Raw genomic sequence first — 19,839 nt, 5'->3', positions numbered from 1 at the left:
ATTCATATTGAACCAGTTCCCTTTGCCATCAATCTGGAGGCATGCAATGCTAAACAATATAGCTCTTCAGGGGCTTAAAAAAAATTCTAGTCAATAGTTTGTATTTTAGTTTCAAATTTTTTTTATTTTTTCTCCTACACTGCTTCAAATTAGAATGCTTTTCCTTGCGTGGCAAACTTGTCTCTTGGAACTCTTGTGCACCCTCCTTTCTATCCCAGTTACTCGTGACTTGAAAATATAGCATTCTCCATTTCACTTTTCTTCTTCAGCTCTAACCTTGATAAAGAACCTCCTCACATATTGTTCCACTCATTCTACTGTTGTTATTCTACCATTATGATCAATGGCAAGTTTCACCTTCAGTCCTCGATCAACACATTGTCTGATTGTCTTAAACCCAGCTGTGTGCTAGATGTGAATGCGAAAATGTTTCTCATTGTGGATTCTTTGGATTTGCTGTACCTGCATCTTTTGTTTGCTGATTATATGTGGCTTCTTTCTGTAGAAACACAATGAGTTATGTCAACCCTATTTCTTGTAGCGAACTCCTTAAACCTTTTTGTCAATGGTTTTGATTTTTATTGGAAGTTGGAGGTCAAGAAAGTTCAGAGCTGGTCTTTCGATCTTGTGAAGCAGAAATTAGCCCGAGCCAGAAGAATCTATTCACAGAGCACTCAATAAATCAATCATCATAAGCGGTCTGTTGTTGGACCAGAAATGGTCTCATGACTCCAGCAGCTATTTGACCCTGTAACTCTTCCACTCAATTCCAACATCTCAATTTTGAGATATGGCTGGCTTCCCACACTTAAAAATAGGCAAAAACTCTGCCTGTGTAACACCTGATTGTTACATAATCATACCAGGCCAATATTACACAGGGATAGCTTACCCATCTTTCTGCTGTGCTGCATTGCAACGATGTTTGGATTGCCTGAGGCCAACAAAGGATATGCTGATGATGGGGAAAAGGACCCTTGAAAGTTACCCATCAGGCTTCCACTGTCAGTAATGGAATTCCCATTCACTGCCATCTGTGTACAGCAAGCACAAAACAGACCATTAGAAACATCTCACAATTAACTGGTGATGCTACTCTTATGAAAAAGGGATAAATGATGCAAGAATGTCAATCAGAAAAGATAACTGTGATTAGTATGTACAGAAACAAAACGCACATTCATTTATTAGTTAAAATTGTCCACAATACAAATACAAAGAGTTTGATAGGTCCCAATCTGCCAAACAAATATTTCTACCAACTGCTGCAATCAATATATTTCTATAATCCCAGGCTTCAGATTATTTTTGCCTCAGTTACATTCTGAGTTTCCACAACTCCAAGATAAATTCCTATCTCAAAAATGGTAGCTATTAGTTGTGACACCAACAAATGACATAATGAAGATGAGACTGGGATTTAGTGAATCTCATGCAGTCAGTGTTCAAATGTACAGGAAGAATTCTGGGTTAGAATAGGGTAAGCAACGGAAATGACAAACATTTGATAAAATCCTGCTTCTCTCAGATGAGTGATTTAAACAATAACGAATGTCAACACACGCAATGCATATTGGTGGTTTTATGATGCCAATGAGAGCTTTGGCAATGAGATCACTGAAGAACTCCAAATATACCAATGGGTCTCTGATCGTTAAATCTCTTGATGCTTCATCATTTTCTGTTTTACCGTTTTATAAAAATGTAAAACAAAAACACATAAGTTGGAACCAGAAACAGGTGCAGTGGCAGTGGGAGGAAAAAGGTTCATGGTGAGAAGAATGGCAATCCAAAATGAAAAATTGAGTGAGTACAATGGGGCTTTAAGGTCTGTGCTCAATTGCTATTGACCTGACAACGCAACAACACACATTTGTTAAAAGGTTTATTGCTGCCTGTTAAACCACATGAATTTTTCTACTTTCTTCAAGCCCAATTCAAATTGTGGTTGACCTGAATGCTACTTACTATGCAATCAAATGTAATTTTCAGGAATGCGATTTTACCAACTATAGAGGGTACACAGTGCTCACACAACTATCAAGGAAGGAATAGCCAAAATGCAGTAGATCTTCAAACTAAGCAAGGTTACGATAGGATTTGCTGCCTTAAGTGCATCCTTTGCAGATCTGATAAACAAGATTTAATAAAGAAGATTTTGCAGATTTGGTAAACAAGTACAGTAGTTTGTGACCAATTCTTGAAGCAAACAGAATTGTAGAATTGGTAAAATAGACTGACTGATCAGAAGAGCAAAATCCAATTCATCTAATCTGAAACAGGTTAAACCTCTTTGTAAAAGGTAATAATATTGAGACATAATGCTCCCCTGGCCACGAGTAATGTGTATTTGCACTCTCAATTTAAAATAAGTGAAAATAAGTAGAAAAGAGAAAAAAAAACAAAAGATAGTTTGAGCATTTTTTAAATTTATTCTTCACGGGTTAGGTTAATATTACAGTAATAGTTATTCTGACAATGTTGGGGGAAATGTTACACGATTAAAGCAAGGCATGAGCTGAAATCAAAAATATCCATTAGCACTCTGAGATAGAGATGGTCAGTAGGTAGAGATTACAAAGGTTAAAGACAGAGGTAAAACAGTGGTTAAAATATGCATTATATCAAAGCAAACTTTCAGATCAACCTTGATTTGAATTCCATATAAATCAGGTTTGGAAAAAAACTCCCCAAGACTTACACAGCACAAATTTTAAAAAGAGACATTAAGTGGTATTGCGTTAGAGATGCGCTAATGTGCTTGGTTGTTTCAAGATGCCCCACATTCCACCATAGTCATATAGGTAGACTTGATTCAAGACAAGGACATCCACAATTGTGAATGAGTAGCTGTTAGTGGGTAGTACCAGTGTAAAACGACAGTGGAAAAGAAAAGTTCAGACGGTAGAGCACATGCCAACACCTCTGACGTGAATACATCTGGTTAAGTTTCCCTTACTGAAATGACACCACCTAGGTGAGTAAGGATAAAGAGGAAGGATAATTACATGAATGGGAGCAGCAGTGATGGTGGTGGCTTTATCATCAGTTAATGCGGACGTCTGACTCAGGGTTGGGGATGGCGTGGCAGAATGGTCAGTGGTGTCGTAGCCACAGGTTTGCAGCTCATCTAGAATGGCTGTGGAGGATTCGCTCACAGTCCGAGACGAGTATTCACTCAGAGTGCATTCAGTGGCAAGGGGCGATGATTCATTCAAGCGTGGGGGAGGAAAGCTGCACAATGATGGGGTTGGGGAAAGGGCTTTCTGAAGGTGAGGAGGGATGAAGTCATCAAAAGTTGGCAAGACACTTTGCTCTGGGCTCACACCAGTGTACGGTGACAGAAAGTTCCGGTTAGTAGGTACCAGAGGTAAAGGTGAAGACACTCTTGGTGAGATTTGCCTGCATGCCTGTGAAGTATTATTAATCTTGGGTGCCATTTTCTCTTCTGACTGAGCCACTGCAGTCATATTCTGAAGGAGGGAGAATATTAAGGATGTAAACATGTCAATAAGTTATTAAATATTTGGGACAATTAATCAAACATTGATAAATAATAACTTCAGGCAGTCCGTTTTTTCCAATTGGTTGAATATAACACTATAATTAAAAAAATTCAGTACTGCAAAATCTGTGCCCCACTTGTATTGTTAGAATGATTATTTCAGCTTTCTGCATTTAAATGTTACAATCCAAACCTAATCTGTTTCAAATGCACAAAGCAACACAAATAATTAGACCGATTAACCTGCACCAAGGTCCAAGGAATGTATTTTGATCAGTGCTCAGCTGCTCTTAGTAATGACTGTCATTTCCCTTCAAAAGGGATAAGCTATCAGACAGCTCAAACTAGATGATAATCTGACCACAAATCAATTAAAACACACGCAAACAGACACAACAAATCCATCTTCTTTTTTAAATTGTTCATTTGGTGCAATAGATCCCTTGACAAAAGCAGCAATGTATGAATTTGAATCAAATTTCTTTCTGTAGAAAATATGATTGGAAAGGACCCAAGGTAGAATTATGTGTAGCTACATCCATCAATAAAGGTCCAAACCAATCAAGATCCTTTCCAATGCCCAATATAATGAACAATAAACAATAAATTGCTATTACGAACAATGATGGCATCGACAACTAGAAACGTAGAACAACAGCTTGCATTTAAATAGCGCCCTTCACACAAAATAGTGTCCTGGAGCGCTGGACGGTGGCAAAATCTGCCCCTGAGCCAGGGGAAGAGGGAGGTGGGAGGTGACTCTAAGCACGATTAAAAAGGAAGGTATTTAGGCAGGATTTGAAAGTGGTGAGGGAGGGGGCAAAGCGGAGGGTTTGAGGGTGAGAGTTTCAGATTTTTGGGGCGCAGTGGGTGAAGGCACAGCCACTGATGGTGGAGTGGAAGGATGAGGAATGAACAGAAGACCATAGCCAAGCGGAAGCAGCAGGTGGTGAAGTGGGGGGTAAGCAGGTCAGCTAGGTAGGGAGGTGCGCAGGTACGAAGAGATTTGAAAGTGAGTGGGAGGATCTTGAAATCAATATGTTCGGTGATGGGGAGCTAGTGGACCCTGGCAAGGACTGGTGTGATGGGGGCATGGAGTTTTGTACTGGTGAGTATCCTCGAGACGGAGTTTTAATCAATTGTATTTCATGTATGATGGAGCTTGGGAGACCAGCGAGGAGAGCATTTGAATAGTCCAGCTGGGAAGTGCCGAAGGTGTGGGCTTCAACTTCTTTGGTTGTGAGGTACGGACGGACGTGGGCAATGTGATGGAGGTGGAAAATTGGTCCTGGTCAAGGAATGGATGTGAGGTAGAAAGGAAAGCTGGGGATCGACCCTGATGCCTAAGTTTTGCACAGGGTCAGTGCATCTAAGGGAGAACCTGGGGAGGTTGAGGAGTTCAGACCCGCAGAAGAGAAGACGTTGACGGGAGCCAAAGATTATGGCTTCAGTCTTGCCGACATTCAGCCGCAGGAAATTTGCACTCATCAAGGCCTTGATGTTCGTCAAACAAGCTGACAGGACATCAGCAGACTGGGAGTCGCAGCTGGAGGAGAAGTAGATTTGGGTAGCATCTGCATACATGTGGAAGTTGACCTCATGTCTGCAGATGACATCGCTGAGAGGGAGCATATAGATAAGGAAAAGGAGAGGGCCAAGGAAGGAGCCTTGGAGGATTCCACATGTGACCAGGCGGGGGCGGGAGGAAAAACCATTGGGCGAGATGTATTGTTGGCAGTTTGTTAAGTAGGATTTGAGCCATGCGAGTGCAGTCCCACTAAGGTGGATGAGGGAGGAGAGATGATTTAGGAGGATGGCCTGATCAACCATGTCAAACTCGCAAAGAGGTTGAGGAGAACGAAGAGGTAGAGGAAGCCCTGGTCACAGAGAGAGGGGGCGTCATTTGTTACTTTGATGAACGCTGTCTCTGTGCCGTGACAGGACAAAAACTGGACTGGAGGGGTTTGATCAAAGTTGATTTCTAATGACATGTTCCAAATCTTTGGCCAGGAAGGGCAGACTTGAGATGGGTCTGAATTTTGCGAGGTTGGAGGGATCGAGGGTAGGTTTTTTTTAGATGACACTGGTTTTGAGGGGGACTGGGACAGAGACTGAGGAGAGGGACTGTTTGATTTCGTCAGCTAGCAGTGGGCAGAGGAGGGGGAGTTGAGCGACCAGAAGCTGGATGGGGAGGGGGTCGAAGCAGCTGGTGGTGGGCTTCATCTGGGCGATGGTGGGGGAAAGGGAGGAGGGAGAGATGGGGGCAAAGTAGGAATGTAGAACCAAAATAACTGAAATTAATTATTTTCTACAAAGCAAAAGGCACAGTTTATTCTGCATAAGATGCTGTCAAACAACACATTTTATAAATAAAAATTACAGGGGACAAACTAATTCTCTGAGATCTATACCAAACTGTAAGCCTAGGACAGAAACAGAAGTCGCTGGGAACACTCAGCAGGTCCGGCAACATCTATGGAAATAGGAAAGTGAGTCAACATTTCGGGTCCATCACAACTTCATTCTTTGTTCTGACAAAGGGTCGTGGACCCGAAACTTTGACTCACTATCCTTTCTCCATTGATGCTATGCTGCCTGACCTGCTGAGTCTTCCCAGAGACTTCTGTTTTTGTTTCAGAATTCCAATATCTGCAGTATTTTATGTTTTGTAAGCCTAGGAATTCAGGCTAAATATCCAGCAAACAAAAAATGCAACAGTTGAACAAATGTCAAACAAGCTTTGTAAATGTTAAAACAAAATATGCACAAATGATTTTTTAATGGAAGAACTACTGTATGCTCATTTCTATAAAAAAAGCACAGAATGTTCCTGTTATATAATATTCAATGTTCTACAACCATCAAAGTAGACCTCCAATGTAGCAAACAGCAATTAGAATTAAGAATCTACAGATAGCCATCATTGATTCACTAACAACAATTTCCCTAAAATGTTCAACAATTTTACACTCAACAAATATAAGTCTAATTTTAAAATAGTTATAACTTAACCTAGAGATATTTAATAAAATATGATTAAAGTAAATCTTTCCATCAATCCTCTGATACAGGAAGCCTTGTGCTAATTAATTTGGTTCCCCTCCACCCAATACCTCATCAATGTAGACACTCATCACATTTGAGCCTGTATATTGGGCTATTCAATCTGAAGACAATCAGTTACATGGGACCTTCCACTCACATGTGTGGACCTTTTAGCCTCCCAATGTTGACTGGAAATTGTTGGATTCTAGTCAGCAGGAAAACATTGTCTGTCTTTCCTCTTTAGTTGACAAGGAGCTAATTACACCGTCTTCATTGTCCCCTCTAAGATGACACACCCTAAATGTATATAGACCAAGATTCAAAAGTGGGAGCTTTTGTTCTGATTTTAAATTGAGGAACATGTACCTCAATTCCTCCCAAATCTAATTTTGTTTCAACTTGGCTTTCCAACAAATCCCCACATTAGGAGGTATTGACAAATTCCTATAATGCCTGAGACTGCCCTACATATTAACTGAGGTTAATTAGTTGTTAAGTATGGTGATGAGTTTCTGCATGTGTTCAAACCCCAGCTGATCAAAAAATAATAATTTGTTCTGGCTAAGAGTCAGATTTAGGTGTGAGGTATCATTTTAAAGTAATGCAATCTGTGTTCTGCAGCCTGTATCCTCCTGCTTCCTGCATCTCCACATTGTGGTTATCAAAACTATTGCTCTCATTCTTTCCCTCAATGTCAAGAAAGTTAAACTTTATACTCTAAAATCTCTACTCTGAATTCCTGCAGGCTTTTCAATTTAGGAGTATGAGGGATGAGTTTAACAACAGTCTGGGGTACAACTCAAGTATAAATCTACCAAGGATGGTACATTCTTGAAAGTATCCAGGACAATGACGTACTTCAGGACAAATTAAACAAAAATGCATCAACAGGGAAATTAAAAAGAGAGATTAAGCCCTGCAATAAATGAAACATCTCAGAACAGGCCTTAATAATAATAATACTGCTTTGTCATGTCGCTGAGACAAAGTGCTTGTCAGAATTATACTGTAAAGTAGATTGACTGTATTTTGTGGGCAAAATAGTGTTGTGTAAGATATTTATGGTTAGAGAAAAATAAACCACAGGATACGGGTTCACGTTTGTATGGGGATAGTTTGGGGTGACTTTAGGAAGCATTTCTTCACACAGATAGTAATCGACAACTGGCATGGGTTGCAGTACCAGGACAGATGTTTGAGCCAAGGTAGTTAACTCATTAAGTAAAAGCTCTGTGCCATAATGAGAAGACAGCAGAGTTGGCAGTCTAATAGGGTAAGATCAATGGACTAACAGACATTCTTCACTAGAATCTACCATGCATTTTCTAACCATTTCTTGACTTCTTTTATCTTCTACTATTTCCAACTTGGTAAGTTGTACAGTACTACATTTTACATCTTATCCATTCATTTAGGGTCTGAATACAAAAAATTAAGTGAATAAAACAATCCTTTTTTTAAACGAAGACACGGATCTCTCATTCAAACTCAATCACAAAGACTAGACCTGGTAATTCTGACACAAACAAAACTTTCTGAGTAACAAGACTACAACCAGGCCAGTAAAGCATTGGAGATCTTTTTTTTAAATCAAATATCTCCTAGTGGAATGTATAAAGAGAATCCCCATAATTAAAGACATACAAAGCCCATTTATAACATTATTTTGGTTCTGCTTGGCATTGTTGAATTGAGGAGAGAAGCACGATCAAAAGGTGAATGGCACTAATAAAAGAGCAACAATAAATAGTTTGGGGAAGGGACAGAAATGTGGACCCCTTGAATATCATAACATAATAATAATAATCCTTGCATTTAATATAGTGCCTTAATATGTCATTGGGAATATATTGTAAAGTGAATTGACTGTATGTTTTGTGGGGGAAACACGGCAGCCAATTGCGCGTAGCAGTGTTCCAGAAACAGTCGTGGATTGAGTGACCACATTTTAAATTTAAAAAACATTTTTTTTGAGGGATTATTACCCCATAGTCGCAACTGATCTTAAAGTTTGTCCCTATTACACAATGAATATCCATGGTCACAGTTCTCAGCTTGTGAGTGGCTGGGGTAACCTCAATTAGTCCACAGAAAGAGTTGGATAATTTGACCTATTACATATCTAAATGTGTGCAAGCCAATGTTTTTATTGTCAGTAAGCATCAATAGTTGCAATTCACTTTCCTTTTTTTTAGAATAAAGCCATTCGACAGCTATAAAACAAAGAGTTAATCGGTTGCCGTGCAAATCTCCGGTAAGTAGAAAATAAAATATTAAACATATTAACTATTGCTAATAAAAGAAAAGTATGTACCAGACGATCCCCTGAGGACTGTGCACAGGGTGGAGCATTAAGCACTTGTGCCGTGTCCCTGTGTGGCTTCCTTCCACTGTCTGCAGCATATACAGGTGGGGGTCCTTGTTCTGTTGTATGCACACTGGCTGGAACTATTTGAATGGAAAGAGAGGCTGTGTGTCTCTCAGGCTCTGTCTTATCTCCAGGGAAAGGTGAATGAAGTGAGGGGTTCACGTCAGAGTGAGGCATAGATTTGTGTTCTGTGTTGGAGGAATTAGCAACCTTTTGACGTTCTGATAGAGTTAGCTTGATGGTGTTAATTTTACGTTCTTGAAAGTGCCCATAGTTTGTTTGGAGTGAAGCGTTGGCATTGCTACGGTCAACTACTTTACATAGAGTAGAGGCCTGGTCAGATGGTGCCTGTTGTGAACACGAGAAACGTGTACTGGATTGTTCAAACAAATGTGAAGCACTCTGAACATACTCTTCCTCATTAGTCACACAGGTAACATTGGAGGTTATTTGCAGGTTAGATGTTGGGAGTGCTGGCCAGCTTCTATTTATAGGTCCCTGGTCTGAACCAGAGGGTGCATGGGAGTTGCTGGGATTGGTTAATGGATACCAGTTAAAGCTTTCCTTTCTGGGTGGTGGAGAAGGAACCTGCCAAAGACAACCACACAGCAGGAAAGAAAGAAACCAAACAGAAGAAAAAAGAAAACAAAATTGGAAAACGTCAGCAGGGAGATTTGGCTGGAATTAAAACATTGAGTATAATACAGTACTTTCAAAATACATTTAAAGACTGACTCTATACCTTGTTGCCTTTCAGCAAACAAAAAATGGCTGCTGAGCAATTCATTTTGTTGGGAGTTTTTTTAAAAACAAAAACACAGATTGCCAAATCTAAATGTGTGAACTCAAAACTACTCTCAAGAAAAGATCATGGCTGTGCAGCAAGTTCTCTAACAGATCAATTTGATATGTGCTTGCAGCATTTTGAAGAGCGTCAGAAATGACAGTTTCAAAATTAAGACAATTTAAAAATTCTTAAATTGCCAAATTTTATATGGCCAAAATTATACAGACCTTATTTATTGTTTTATGGTGATGGTCTTAAGGCTAAAACCATGAAATATTCCAGGCCTCTGCCCACCATTGTCCTCATAGTTGGTGGAGAGCACTAGCCAATTTTTCCCTCCCCCAGAAGAGAAAGGAGATGGGAACAAACCTGAATTACTTTTAGCAGAGAACGTTACCCACTTGCGCAGCCATGATTCACATTATGCTTATCTTTACAAAGCAATCTCAGCAGAGCATTTGGTTTCTTAACAGTGTGTATGTTATTTTATGAGAAAACTATCAATACATTTCTCTTATCATACAGTACTCTATAGGCCATAGAAAAATATAAACATAAGTGATTTAGCCCATTGAGTCTGTTCCACCATAAAAAACAAAAAACTGCTGTATATGATAATTACAATCATAACTACATATACACAACACACATATATTCGTGGAATCCTGTAAACACTACTGACTCAGCCATGCTGACAGAATTTAAACGGTTGATTTACTCAATACCTATGAAGCACATTGAAAGTGAATGCTCAGCGCAGATCAACCCAGATGCGTTCAAAGAGAACCATGGAAATTAACGCCTTGCAAAAATTCCTTCATCCCACCCTAAAAAATAACACGAGTCTGGATGGTAGTGGTATAAATGATTTGCAGAGGTCAATTCAATTGCGAAAAGGACTTCATTATTTCTGAGCCACTTCATTCCTTGTGCGATACGAGGTCAAATTCAGTTAGAAACTCATTTCCATAATTCTACCCCACAATGTCAGAAAAGTGGGTTGTCTCAAAAATGATAACATGTCTGAAAAGTTAAACGGCAAAGGTTCTCAAGTTTAACATTTCTTTCAAATGGCCAGAAACGTATTATATAACTCAATAAATTATTACTGTCAGATAGAGAGCTACATAATAAATTTATTACGTTTCTTAAGCAGACCATAAGTTGTTCAATAATAGAGTTGTCAGTCTAGTATATTAGTCCAAGCTTGCATCTGCAGAGTTCCCATTAGTCTAAATTCTTGGCCATCAGAACACCATATCAGATGTGCTTTTTGACACTAGCATTTATTATTTACCAAAACAACCATTCAACACAATTTTTTTAAAAATCACTTTCCTCTATAACACACTGAATTACATATGACGTGCAACAGTTGACTTCGTATAAGTCATACGAGGCTGTATTTGCATTTTCCAATGTTAGCCTCAAAACATCAACTGTGGATGTTGTTGGCACCAACAAATGACATAATTATGAGCCAGACTTTTTTTTGCCATAATTAATTTTTTAAAAAACCAAGGTTTAAGTCATAGACATCCCATCAATGATTTGAATTTTATTACAGTGCAAGCAGGGCAGCATTCCCCATGACTAATACAAATTAAAGGCAGTCTGTTGCAGAGTGCCAAAGTACTGTCATTCTTCATACATTGAGTCTGTTGCAATAAATTTGTATTCCAGTACATTTCATTGTGTCCTTGGACATTTTACATCTCACTTCCTCAAATCCATCTCGGGAGAACCCGGCTTAACTTTGCCACTTGACAACAACGAGAAAAACATAGTCTGACAAAAGATTAGGTTAAGCCAATTTCAATTACACAATTTAGTGACTGTCTATTATGGTAAATAATTGAAACTCCACTGTACACTTACAGACTGGACTCAATTTTATAATTCTACTGAGCAGCATAATGACCTTTTATTGTAATTAAATTGTTGAACTGAATCAATTTCCTGTATTAGGAGCCACACTGGTTGAAAGAGTGACTAGCAGATCCCACTTTATGACAGGCACGTGCATTGTAGTTCAATGAACAAGTGGTACATTGTGTGCTCAGGGGTAGTTCTGTAGGGTGTTAAATCAACGTTACAGAAATAAGAAAGCAAATGTTTATTGGTCACAATGGAAATTATCTGAAACCCCAGGCATAATTTACAATTATGGGGAAATAGGATTAAAAATATGTGCTATTGTCTAATAAACTGGCGGAACAGACTTGATGGACTGAATGTCTTCCTACTGTTCTTATGTTCCTATTTACCAAGATAAAAGGCAACATGAAAACAATGCAGTCATTCTGGAGTCAATACATTGTGATTATGACTTAAACCTGCATCAAGGAAATATTTGCTCTTTTTGTTCCCTTCCAGTAGGAGCTTAAACAGATGCTACTGGTGTGAGATGTATCCTAGGTTTAAATGAGGCTCATGTTCGGTCCCATTGAATCACATCAGCTCTTGGTGAATTCCACATACTCTATGTTGGATGGTGTAAAAAATAACAAAAGCTATCCCCAACCCCCTCCGATTCCCTGATAGAACGTGTAAGCATTTATTTGGAAAACAACTTGATGAAGGTGCTGTACAGATATGTACAGAAGTGTGGGTAGCGACATACAGATAATATATTCACCTGCTGTGGGGGAGTTTTCCTTTCTGGAAATGAAAGGTTTGGCCTGACGCTGCGGAAACCTTTGGCTGTCAGCGACGAGCTGTGAGCATCGCCATTCAGAGCCCCTCTTGGGTTGTCATTAATGCCATAAGACCGCCAGAGATCTGCAAAGGACAAGGTAAAACCTGGGTTACTTTACCCACTGTTTGTTTTTACTGTAGATTTTATTGGAAGGGCTAAAAGGAGAACATCCTGTAAATAGGCTGCTGGGACCCTGCATTTGTTGAGGCAACTCTCACTTACACCACCTCAGGTATATGTCCAAAGGTCGTTGTTCATCTTACTGACTGACAAGGGAAACTAGATCCCATTCACATCTGTGCACAAACCTACATTCCCCACCCCCCAAAATGAACAAAAATAATGAAATATTAACTGGAGAGTACACTCTCCTCTCCTTGTGCGATGCGAACAGGGAAGAAATGAATAGAGACAGAAATCTCTCAGCTGATGTAATCACATCTTCCTACAGTTTTTAAAATACCGCTGAAAAAGAATTGGTTCCCATTAGGATCAGAATACAGATAGCTACAATTTGGTTATTCACTATAGACTTTCTTGGTAAAGCAATCCAACATGACTTTCCAGCCAAGATACACTTAAGAGTTCATATTCTTCTGAAAAATAAACACACGCATTCTCACATGCATACACACATGCATACACACAGTTGGCTCATGTCCTAAGCCATTTTAATTCTGTCTAAGGTCCCCTCTCCAGAATCCGGATGTTTTTCTAGTGTTTTTCTCAGGAGGCAGGAGTTAAATCTAACTGCAGGCAGAATGAAATTATAACAATCCAGAAAAAGTCAGAAGTAATGATGAAAAATAATTGGGTTTGGTGCAAACCTAAGTCCAGTTATCCAGTTATCTAAGTCTGCTTATCTAGGCCAATTACTAGTTTCATTTTTAGCATAACTTTTGTTGATGACGATGACAATCAGATTCCTATGAATGTTGATTTTATATCTATATCTATATATTGTATATAATAATAAAATCAAAACATTGCTTACATTTGCAATTTCAAATCATGGCTCACCGTTAATTTATTGCATCTTCTAATAGCCTCACCTACTGTTTGAGAGGAGGGGGAGAAGGCCCCTGTACTTTTTGAAAATAAAATAAATTTCCTAACAAATAAACTCTTCTGCTAAGTTTTGGGAAGCATGCATTGCTGGTGCATTGTTAAGAAATGTAGCTTGTAATGTTGTATATTTCTTATAATAATAATAATAATAATAATAATCCTTGCATTTGATATAGCGCTTTTCACGTCAGGAGGACGTCCCAAAGCGCTTCACAGAACACACTGTAAAGTGAATTGACTGTATATTTGTGGGCGAACGCGGCAGCCAATTGCGCACAGCAATGTCCCACAAACAGTCGTAGATTGAAAATGACCAATTTATTATTGTTTTTGTTTTTTTGGAGGGATTATTATTAGGCGTGTGGAGTAAGGAAACTTGCCCAAGGTTTCGCCCTGCCTGGAATTGAACTCAGGTCTCTCACTTGCAAAGCGAGTGCTCTAACCACTGAGCTACAGGACTCCACAGGTTCTTGTACAGGTTGAGCACCAATTCCCCTCAATAAATTCTGGCTGGAGTGGTATCACAGTTCTAACTTTTTGAAGTAATTGACATTGTGTCATTCATTAACTAGAATTATGTTCATAACATGCCACAGTTACAGAACACAAGCCTGCCAGCAACGGCATTACATCCAGAACATTGAGCAAATTGGAGATCCAATTAAACCTCTTGGTGGTGTAAAATACCCAAAGGACCTAAGCATCGGATGTTCCATGTGAAGTTACATATATGGAACATGATCTGGATAATTTAATTATGGTGATAGGCTTTCCACATGTGTCAGGCACACAGCTGACCAAAAAAAATCTAAAGGACCAAGATGGATTTATTTGAGTTGAGCAGCATTGAGTTCATGAGTGTTTAAAGTCTGTAGCTATGGACGACCGTAGAAAGGAAATCTACAGACTGATACCCACTGGAATTTTTAATTGGAACTTCTTGCTGATCACTGCCCCTTTTGTAAAATAAAATGAGCAAAGAAGTGAAAGAGATCCCACAGGACATCATTATAATATTTGGCTGGCTTTTCCAAGCAAGTAACTATCTTTACCTGAATCTGGTGCCTGTGCTTCATAACCTTAAAGAAAAGAAAATGACACAATGAGCATCTATTCATGCAGAGAGGTACAGTCTACACAATAGATTTCACATAAAATAATAAATAATAATAATCCTTATTCTATATATATTATACAAAATTTATAAGAATGTTGTTGCCTTACCATCTTCCCAAATGTAACAGGATCACTTGAAAATTAACCATACCCATGTAACTACCACGTTATTAATAGAACTGTAAAAAAAATCTTTTTTATAGTTATCCTTCAACGTCAAAATGTACAGTTAGTTTTTAGTTGCCTAAACACTGAAATGAAAAGTGCACCATGAGGCACACATCAACACAATCAAATGAGAGGTGACAGATTTTATATTGGACCATGAAATTAATTCAATGATCATATGAAAGCCTGCTTCTAAGGTTCTGTATTGGTTTACTGTCTAGTCATTTTCAATATTGCTTAGCTAATTTTTGTTAAGAAAGAAAGACGTATCAGTTGGTAAATGTTCTTTTCCACCCAGTGCAGTAATCAACAAACAATTAAAATGTACTGAAACTGAAGTGAATTGAACCTTTTAGTGGTACTGTCATGACCCTATAAAATACTGCAAATCAAATTAGATGACTCAGAAAACCAAATAAATGCATTCAAACGCAACCTTTAGCAAGTTGAAGATATGGTCTAATGGTTATTGTAACAATTAGGCCACTTGAAAATTTGGCATGAAACTTGCTTAACATTTGGATGGGACTTTGATTGAGATGTTAGTGAATCATAAAGTTGGGAAAAATAACTTGATTTGCTGGGGGCATTTGCTTAGCACATCCTGGATTTGCTTCTACATCTGAACATTGTTGCACACTTGCTCCAAATACTTAAATGCAGGATAAGGAACGTTCACACGTCAAATTTTCAATGCCTTATAAGACATACCAAAAAAACTGTGTTTTGTACTTTTAATTGAAACAATTAACCATGCAGCTTAAAATGTTATAATTCATGTTGTGTCACAAAATTAAGAAAATGTTATTCCATGTACATTATACTGTATAATGACTTATTTGGAGCAGTTTGTTCTAATTCATGTATAACTACCATCCCCCCACCCACCCATGACTGCAAAAATAGTGAGTTGCTACGTTATTGTTTTGGTTAATAATTTACTAAATATGCTCAGAGAGTGATCACAAATCATTCCCATAGCAGTTTATGCGTCAATGCAGAGCTTTAATGGAAACCATCAACTGATAGAATATTTATTTATATTGAACAATTCATAATTACATCACTAGTACAACTACATCATCTATCAAGAGCTGGCATTAAAACACTGAACTTCCTAGCTCTATAGCCCTGATGGATTTTGGCACATTTGTACATCAAGATATTAAAAGGGTCAAAACTGAAGAACACATTGATTTCAACATCCCTGGAAGGTGCTGAAAATTCGAAGAAGAAAGAGCAACAGTTTACATGATGAATGAGTGTTAATCATCAAAGATGTAATAAAGGAAAAAGGTTTGGATAGGATTTTTATTATTCACTGAAAATTTGCAATCAGTATGAAGCTGCCATCAACAAGTCTATTCAAATACCCGGATTTATCTCTCTCAAATGCATTTGATGAGGAGACAATATAAATGTATTAAAGTTGCATAAAATTACTGTTGAGGACACATTTGAAATGTTGTCTGCACTTCTGAGATGCTGAAAGCTTAGATAATGCAAGTAGACTACTGGATTCTTGTTGTTGTTGGATTTAGACAGTGAGTACCAAAACAAAGGATAATTATTTAAATTAACAAGGCTCCAAACTACTGCAACAATTAAACAAGTAAGATTAGAAGAAACCTCTGTTACTTGAAGATGTTTTAAAACTAGACATTTATGACTTAAATAACCTATTCAAAATAAGCATAATTAATTTCTGGTTTCAAAAGCAATTGGAAATCACAGGGATGCTGATTGAGCGCAAATACTGCAAGGGACACAATGCTTCAAGCTGCATTCTTGGCATGTGTTGATGGGAATGTTGTCTGTAACAGACAATGGCTGGGTTAAACAGGGAAGATGAATAAATATTCTGGAGTTTTGGTAGATTGCCTTTAAGGGTTAAGCAACAGTTCTTTAGACCTCTCTATCTGGAGGTTAATTGGAAGGGTAGAGTCCCATGATCTGTGAAAGGAAAATACTTGACGAATAAAAGGACATCAGCATTTGAAGCACAGTATTGTATTCCTGTCTTAAAAGTAAGTTACCAGTTTGGTAATATTTATTTTTCACTTTCTTATGGATCTCCTTGGATCTTGAAATCATTTAATGGACAGCTGACGTGGTGCCAGGGCTGAGAGGTTTCTGCTCTTGGGTTGGCTATTTGCAGCAAAAGCTCAAAGTATGAGGTACCAATAAACAAGTGTGTGAGGGCTCTTGAGGCAGTGCAGAGGAAAGGAACAAGATGCATCCTCAATGTTATGTAAGGTTTTGATAGAATAAGAAGAAACTGTGTCCACTGGCCGTTGGGTCAGTAACCAGAAGACACAGATTCAAAATAATGGGCAGATCCCAGAGGGGAGATGAGGAGAATTTATTTTACACAGAGAGTTGTTTCGATCTGGAATGCACTGTCTGAAAGGGTGATAGAAGCAGATTCAATACTAATTTTAAAAAGGGAATTGGATATTTACTTGAAAAGAAAAAAATTGCAACTCTATGGGGAAAGAGTGGGGTAGTGGAACTAATTCATTAGCTCTTTCTAGCACAGGCATGATGGCCCAAATGTTCTTTCTGTACTGTAGGATTCTCTGTTAGAGGGATACCCTACAAGGAATACCTAAATAAACTAGGGTTCTTCTGCTTTGATGAGAGATGGGTCAGAAGCAATCTTGTAAAGATACACAAAATCAGAACAGGGTTTTCAGCAAGATGAAATCCAGGTTGTGAAAGATAATTTTAGAACTTTTTTTTTTACAGAGAGTAATCAGCAGCTGGAACAGGTTACCAAGAGCGATGGTTGAGGTCAGGGTTCTGTTTTACAAAACACCTCAATACTGTAATAGGAAGATGAGATCAAATGGATCAAAAGGTCTTCTTTGTCTGAACGCTCCTGCGAGGCCAGCATTGATGGACACAATTTTGCCTCCGTCTCTCCTTTCCCGGTGTGGGGGAGGTGGGGAGGTGTCCAAGTTTTACTTGGTGTTGTCTTCTCGTGGCCCAGCTAAATTAAGAACTCACCATGTGGTTAATTGTGAACACAAACATGTTACGCCCCTATGTGCCAGTGCGCCAGATCACCACCGGGTCACCATCTGTTAATAATATATGCCACATTGTGAAGTTTTGAAATGTTGTTTCTCACTGAAATGGTGGATGATTTGTTTGACATGGAGGTCATATATTTTCACTGAATGTGAAAGTCTCTCATGATGTGGAGCAAATAGTATTTCCAACAATGCAACTCAATACCTCAAGATACATTGAGTCACACAGCAAGATCAGTAATTGTTTTCACTTTACATTAGAAGCAGATTTATTCTTTGGCAGTAGATGGGGAGTGATTTACCTGCGTGGAATATAAATCAATAAACTAATGAAACCATTCAGATAACTTCATGAACTGTGATAGTAAAAGTAGTAATTTATAGTTATGATCTGAATCATTGTATTAGATTGCAGCCCTAAAAAGACTTAATTTTAATTAGTTTTATTCTGTTTTATACATTTGGTTGTCAACATAGTACTTGTCAGCATATCAATGCAGGCAGTTCTTGACTCCACATCTTTGACACACCAATATATAGAAACACAGGAACTTAGAACAGCCCAAATTACATGTCTTTTCTCCATATTCTTCCAATTTACTCATTTTTAGATATCCATTTCCCTTTTCAAAGAGAATATACATTTTGCTTCGACAACTACACTCAGCAGAGCAATAACTCGCAATGTGAGAAAAATCTCTCCTTTGCTCATTATCTCAAATGAAGCCCTCTCCCCATTGAATCAGGCAAGAAACATAACTCATAAATTTATGAAGAAACAATCTGTAGCTTATTATCAGGCAATTTAATATCCAGTACTGTATATACACACCCATAAAGATTAATTGTAACTAATCACAAAGCAATAATTTAAATTAGAGATTTAGATATTAATTGAGGAGATCGAAGTACAGCAGATATCCATTGTCAGGCTGAGGAGCGCTAGATAGTGTTTTGCAACAATAATTTGCAGCTATATAGCACTCACACATGAGAAGAATATCTAAAAGATGTGCTTTCAGATGGTTTTGAAAGCTGTGAGGGAAAGAGTAAGTTGAAGTTCAGTTAGACAAGCAGCAGGATGCTTGCCAGGCAAAGCTTGCAATGGCAAGCTAAATAGATTTAGCTGGTTAAACTCCAGCAGTATTAAAAAATCTGAAGGTTATCCTTCACCCCAATCTGAAATGACTTTCATGCTTTGACACTTGCAGAATTGCAGAAATTTACACAGTTCAGCTCCGAAAGCCGCACACGTTGTTTGATGCAGCTTAATTGAGTTTGGGTACCCTGAGGTATAACCAACAGAGAGTAAATAGTGTGGAAAATGTGTGAGGTGCAGTTATTTCATTCTAGGTCACTGCACTTCTCCAGTTTCATTTATGTGAACTTAAATATTTTCATCTAAAATCTTGATGTTAGATGTAATTCCCTAAATGGCATCAGTTGAAGTTTCAAACTATAAGAAAAAAAACCTAGATGTTCATTTATTATTGGGATATAAAATACAACGATTTTGAATGGGTTTTCTTTTGCAATCTACTTTCAGGGCAGAGTTGCAATAAATCTGTATGATGTACAATTGGTTCTCAGAAAACGACTGCATTCAGACTCCTTAATTGAGGTTTGAGATCTGAGGTATTCCTGATCAATTAGAGTAAAGCACAGCCAGGGTTACTTTTAGTTGTAACTTGCAGAAATTATAACATTTGGCATTGATGACAATGGCATATTTGTTAAATACTGCAAAAGATAATTCATCATGTATGACCTCAACTAGGTCATTTCCAAAGTGATAATTTTGATGTAATTGCATTGGTGATGCTTTGCAGGGATAAAATCTACATTTAACATCTATTGCAATAAACTACAGTATTTTACTATGACGTTTTGAAAAACACAGGCTGACATAAGCATAATTGCAAGGTTAGACTGAATTCCCGACCCAGCAAAAATGCACAAAATCATAATTGTGATCTAAGCATAAACCTTGCCCAATTATTGGTCTTTTCATTTCTCAATGTGCTGAATACTTGAATTCCAGTTATCCCT

General features: G+C 38.2%; 1 protein-coding gene across 1 annotated transcript in view; it reads right to left on the bottom strand.

Annotated features, from left to right (window-relative positions):
- Positions 1 to 19,839, bottom strand: part of LOC103178234 (sorbin and SH3 domain-containing protein 2) — a 127,198-nt gene that overhangs the window by 62,800 nt on the left and 44,559 nt on the right. Inside the window, exons 5-9 of the mRNA XM_042341065.1 lie at positions 14,524 to 14,550; positions 12,344 to 12,486; positions 8,865 to 9,506; positions 3,009 to 3,473; positions 893 to 1,034 (exon numbers count right to left, since the gene is read on the bottom strand). Of these exons, the coding sequence (XP_042196999.1) occupies positions 893 to 1,034; positions 3,009 to 3,473; positions 8,865 to 9,506; positions 12,344 to 12,486; positions 14,524 to 14,550 (1,419 nt within the window). The remainder of the gene's footprint in view (positions 1 to 892; positions 1,035 to 3,008; positions 3,474 to 8,864; positions 9,507 to 12,343; positions 12,487 to 14,523; positions 14,551 to 19,839) is intronic.

This window comes from Callorhinchus milii, unplaced genomic scaffold (genome assembly GCF_018977255.1).
Source record: "Callorhinchus milii isolate IMCB2004 unplaced genomic scaffold, IMCB_Cmil_1.0 Scaffold1, whole genome shotgun sequence".
Lineage (NCBI taxonomy): Eukaryota > Metazoa > Chordata > Chondrichthyes > Chimaeriformes > Callorhinchidae > Callorhinchus > Callorhinchus milii.
Note: the sequence above shows the minus strand (reverse complement) of the source record. Positions and strands in the feature narration are given on the sequence as shown.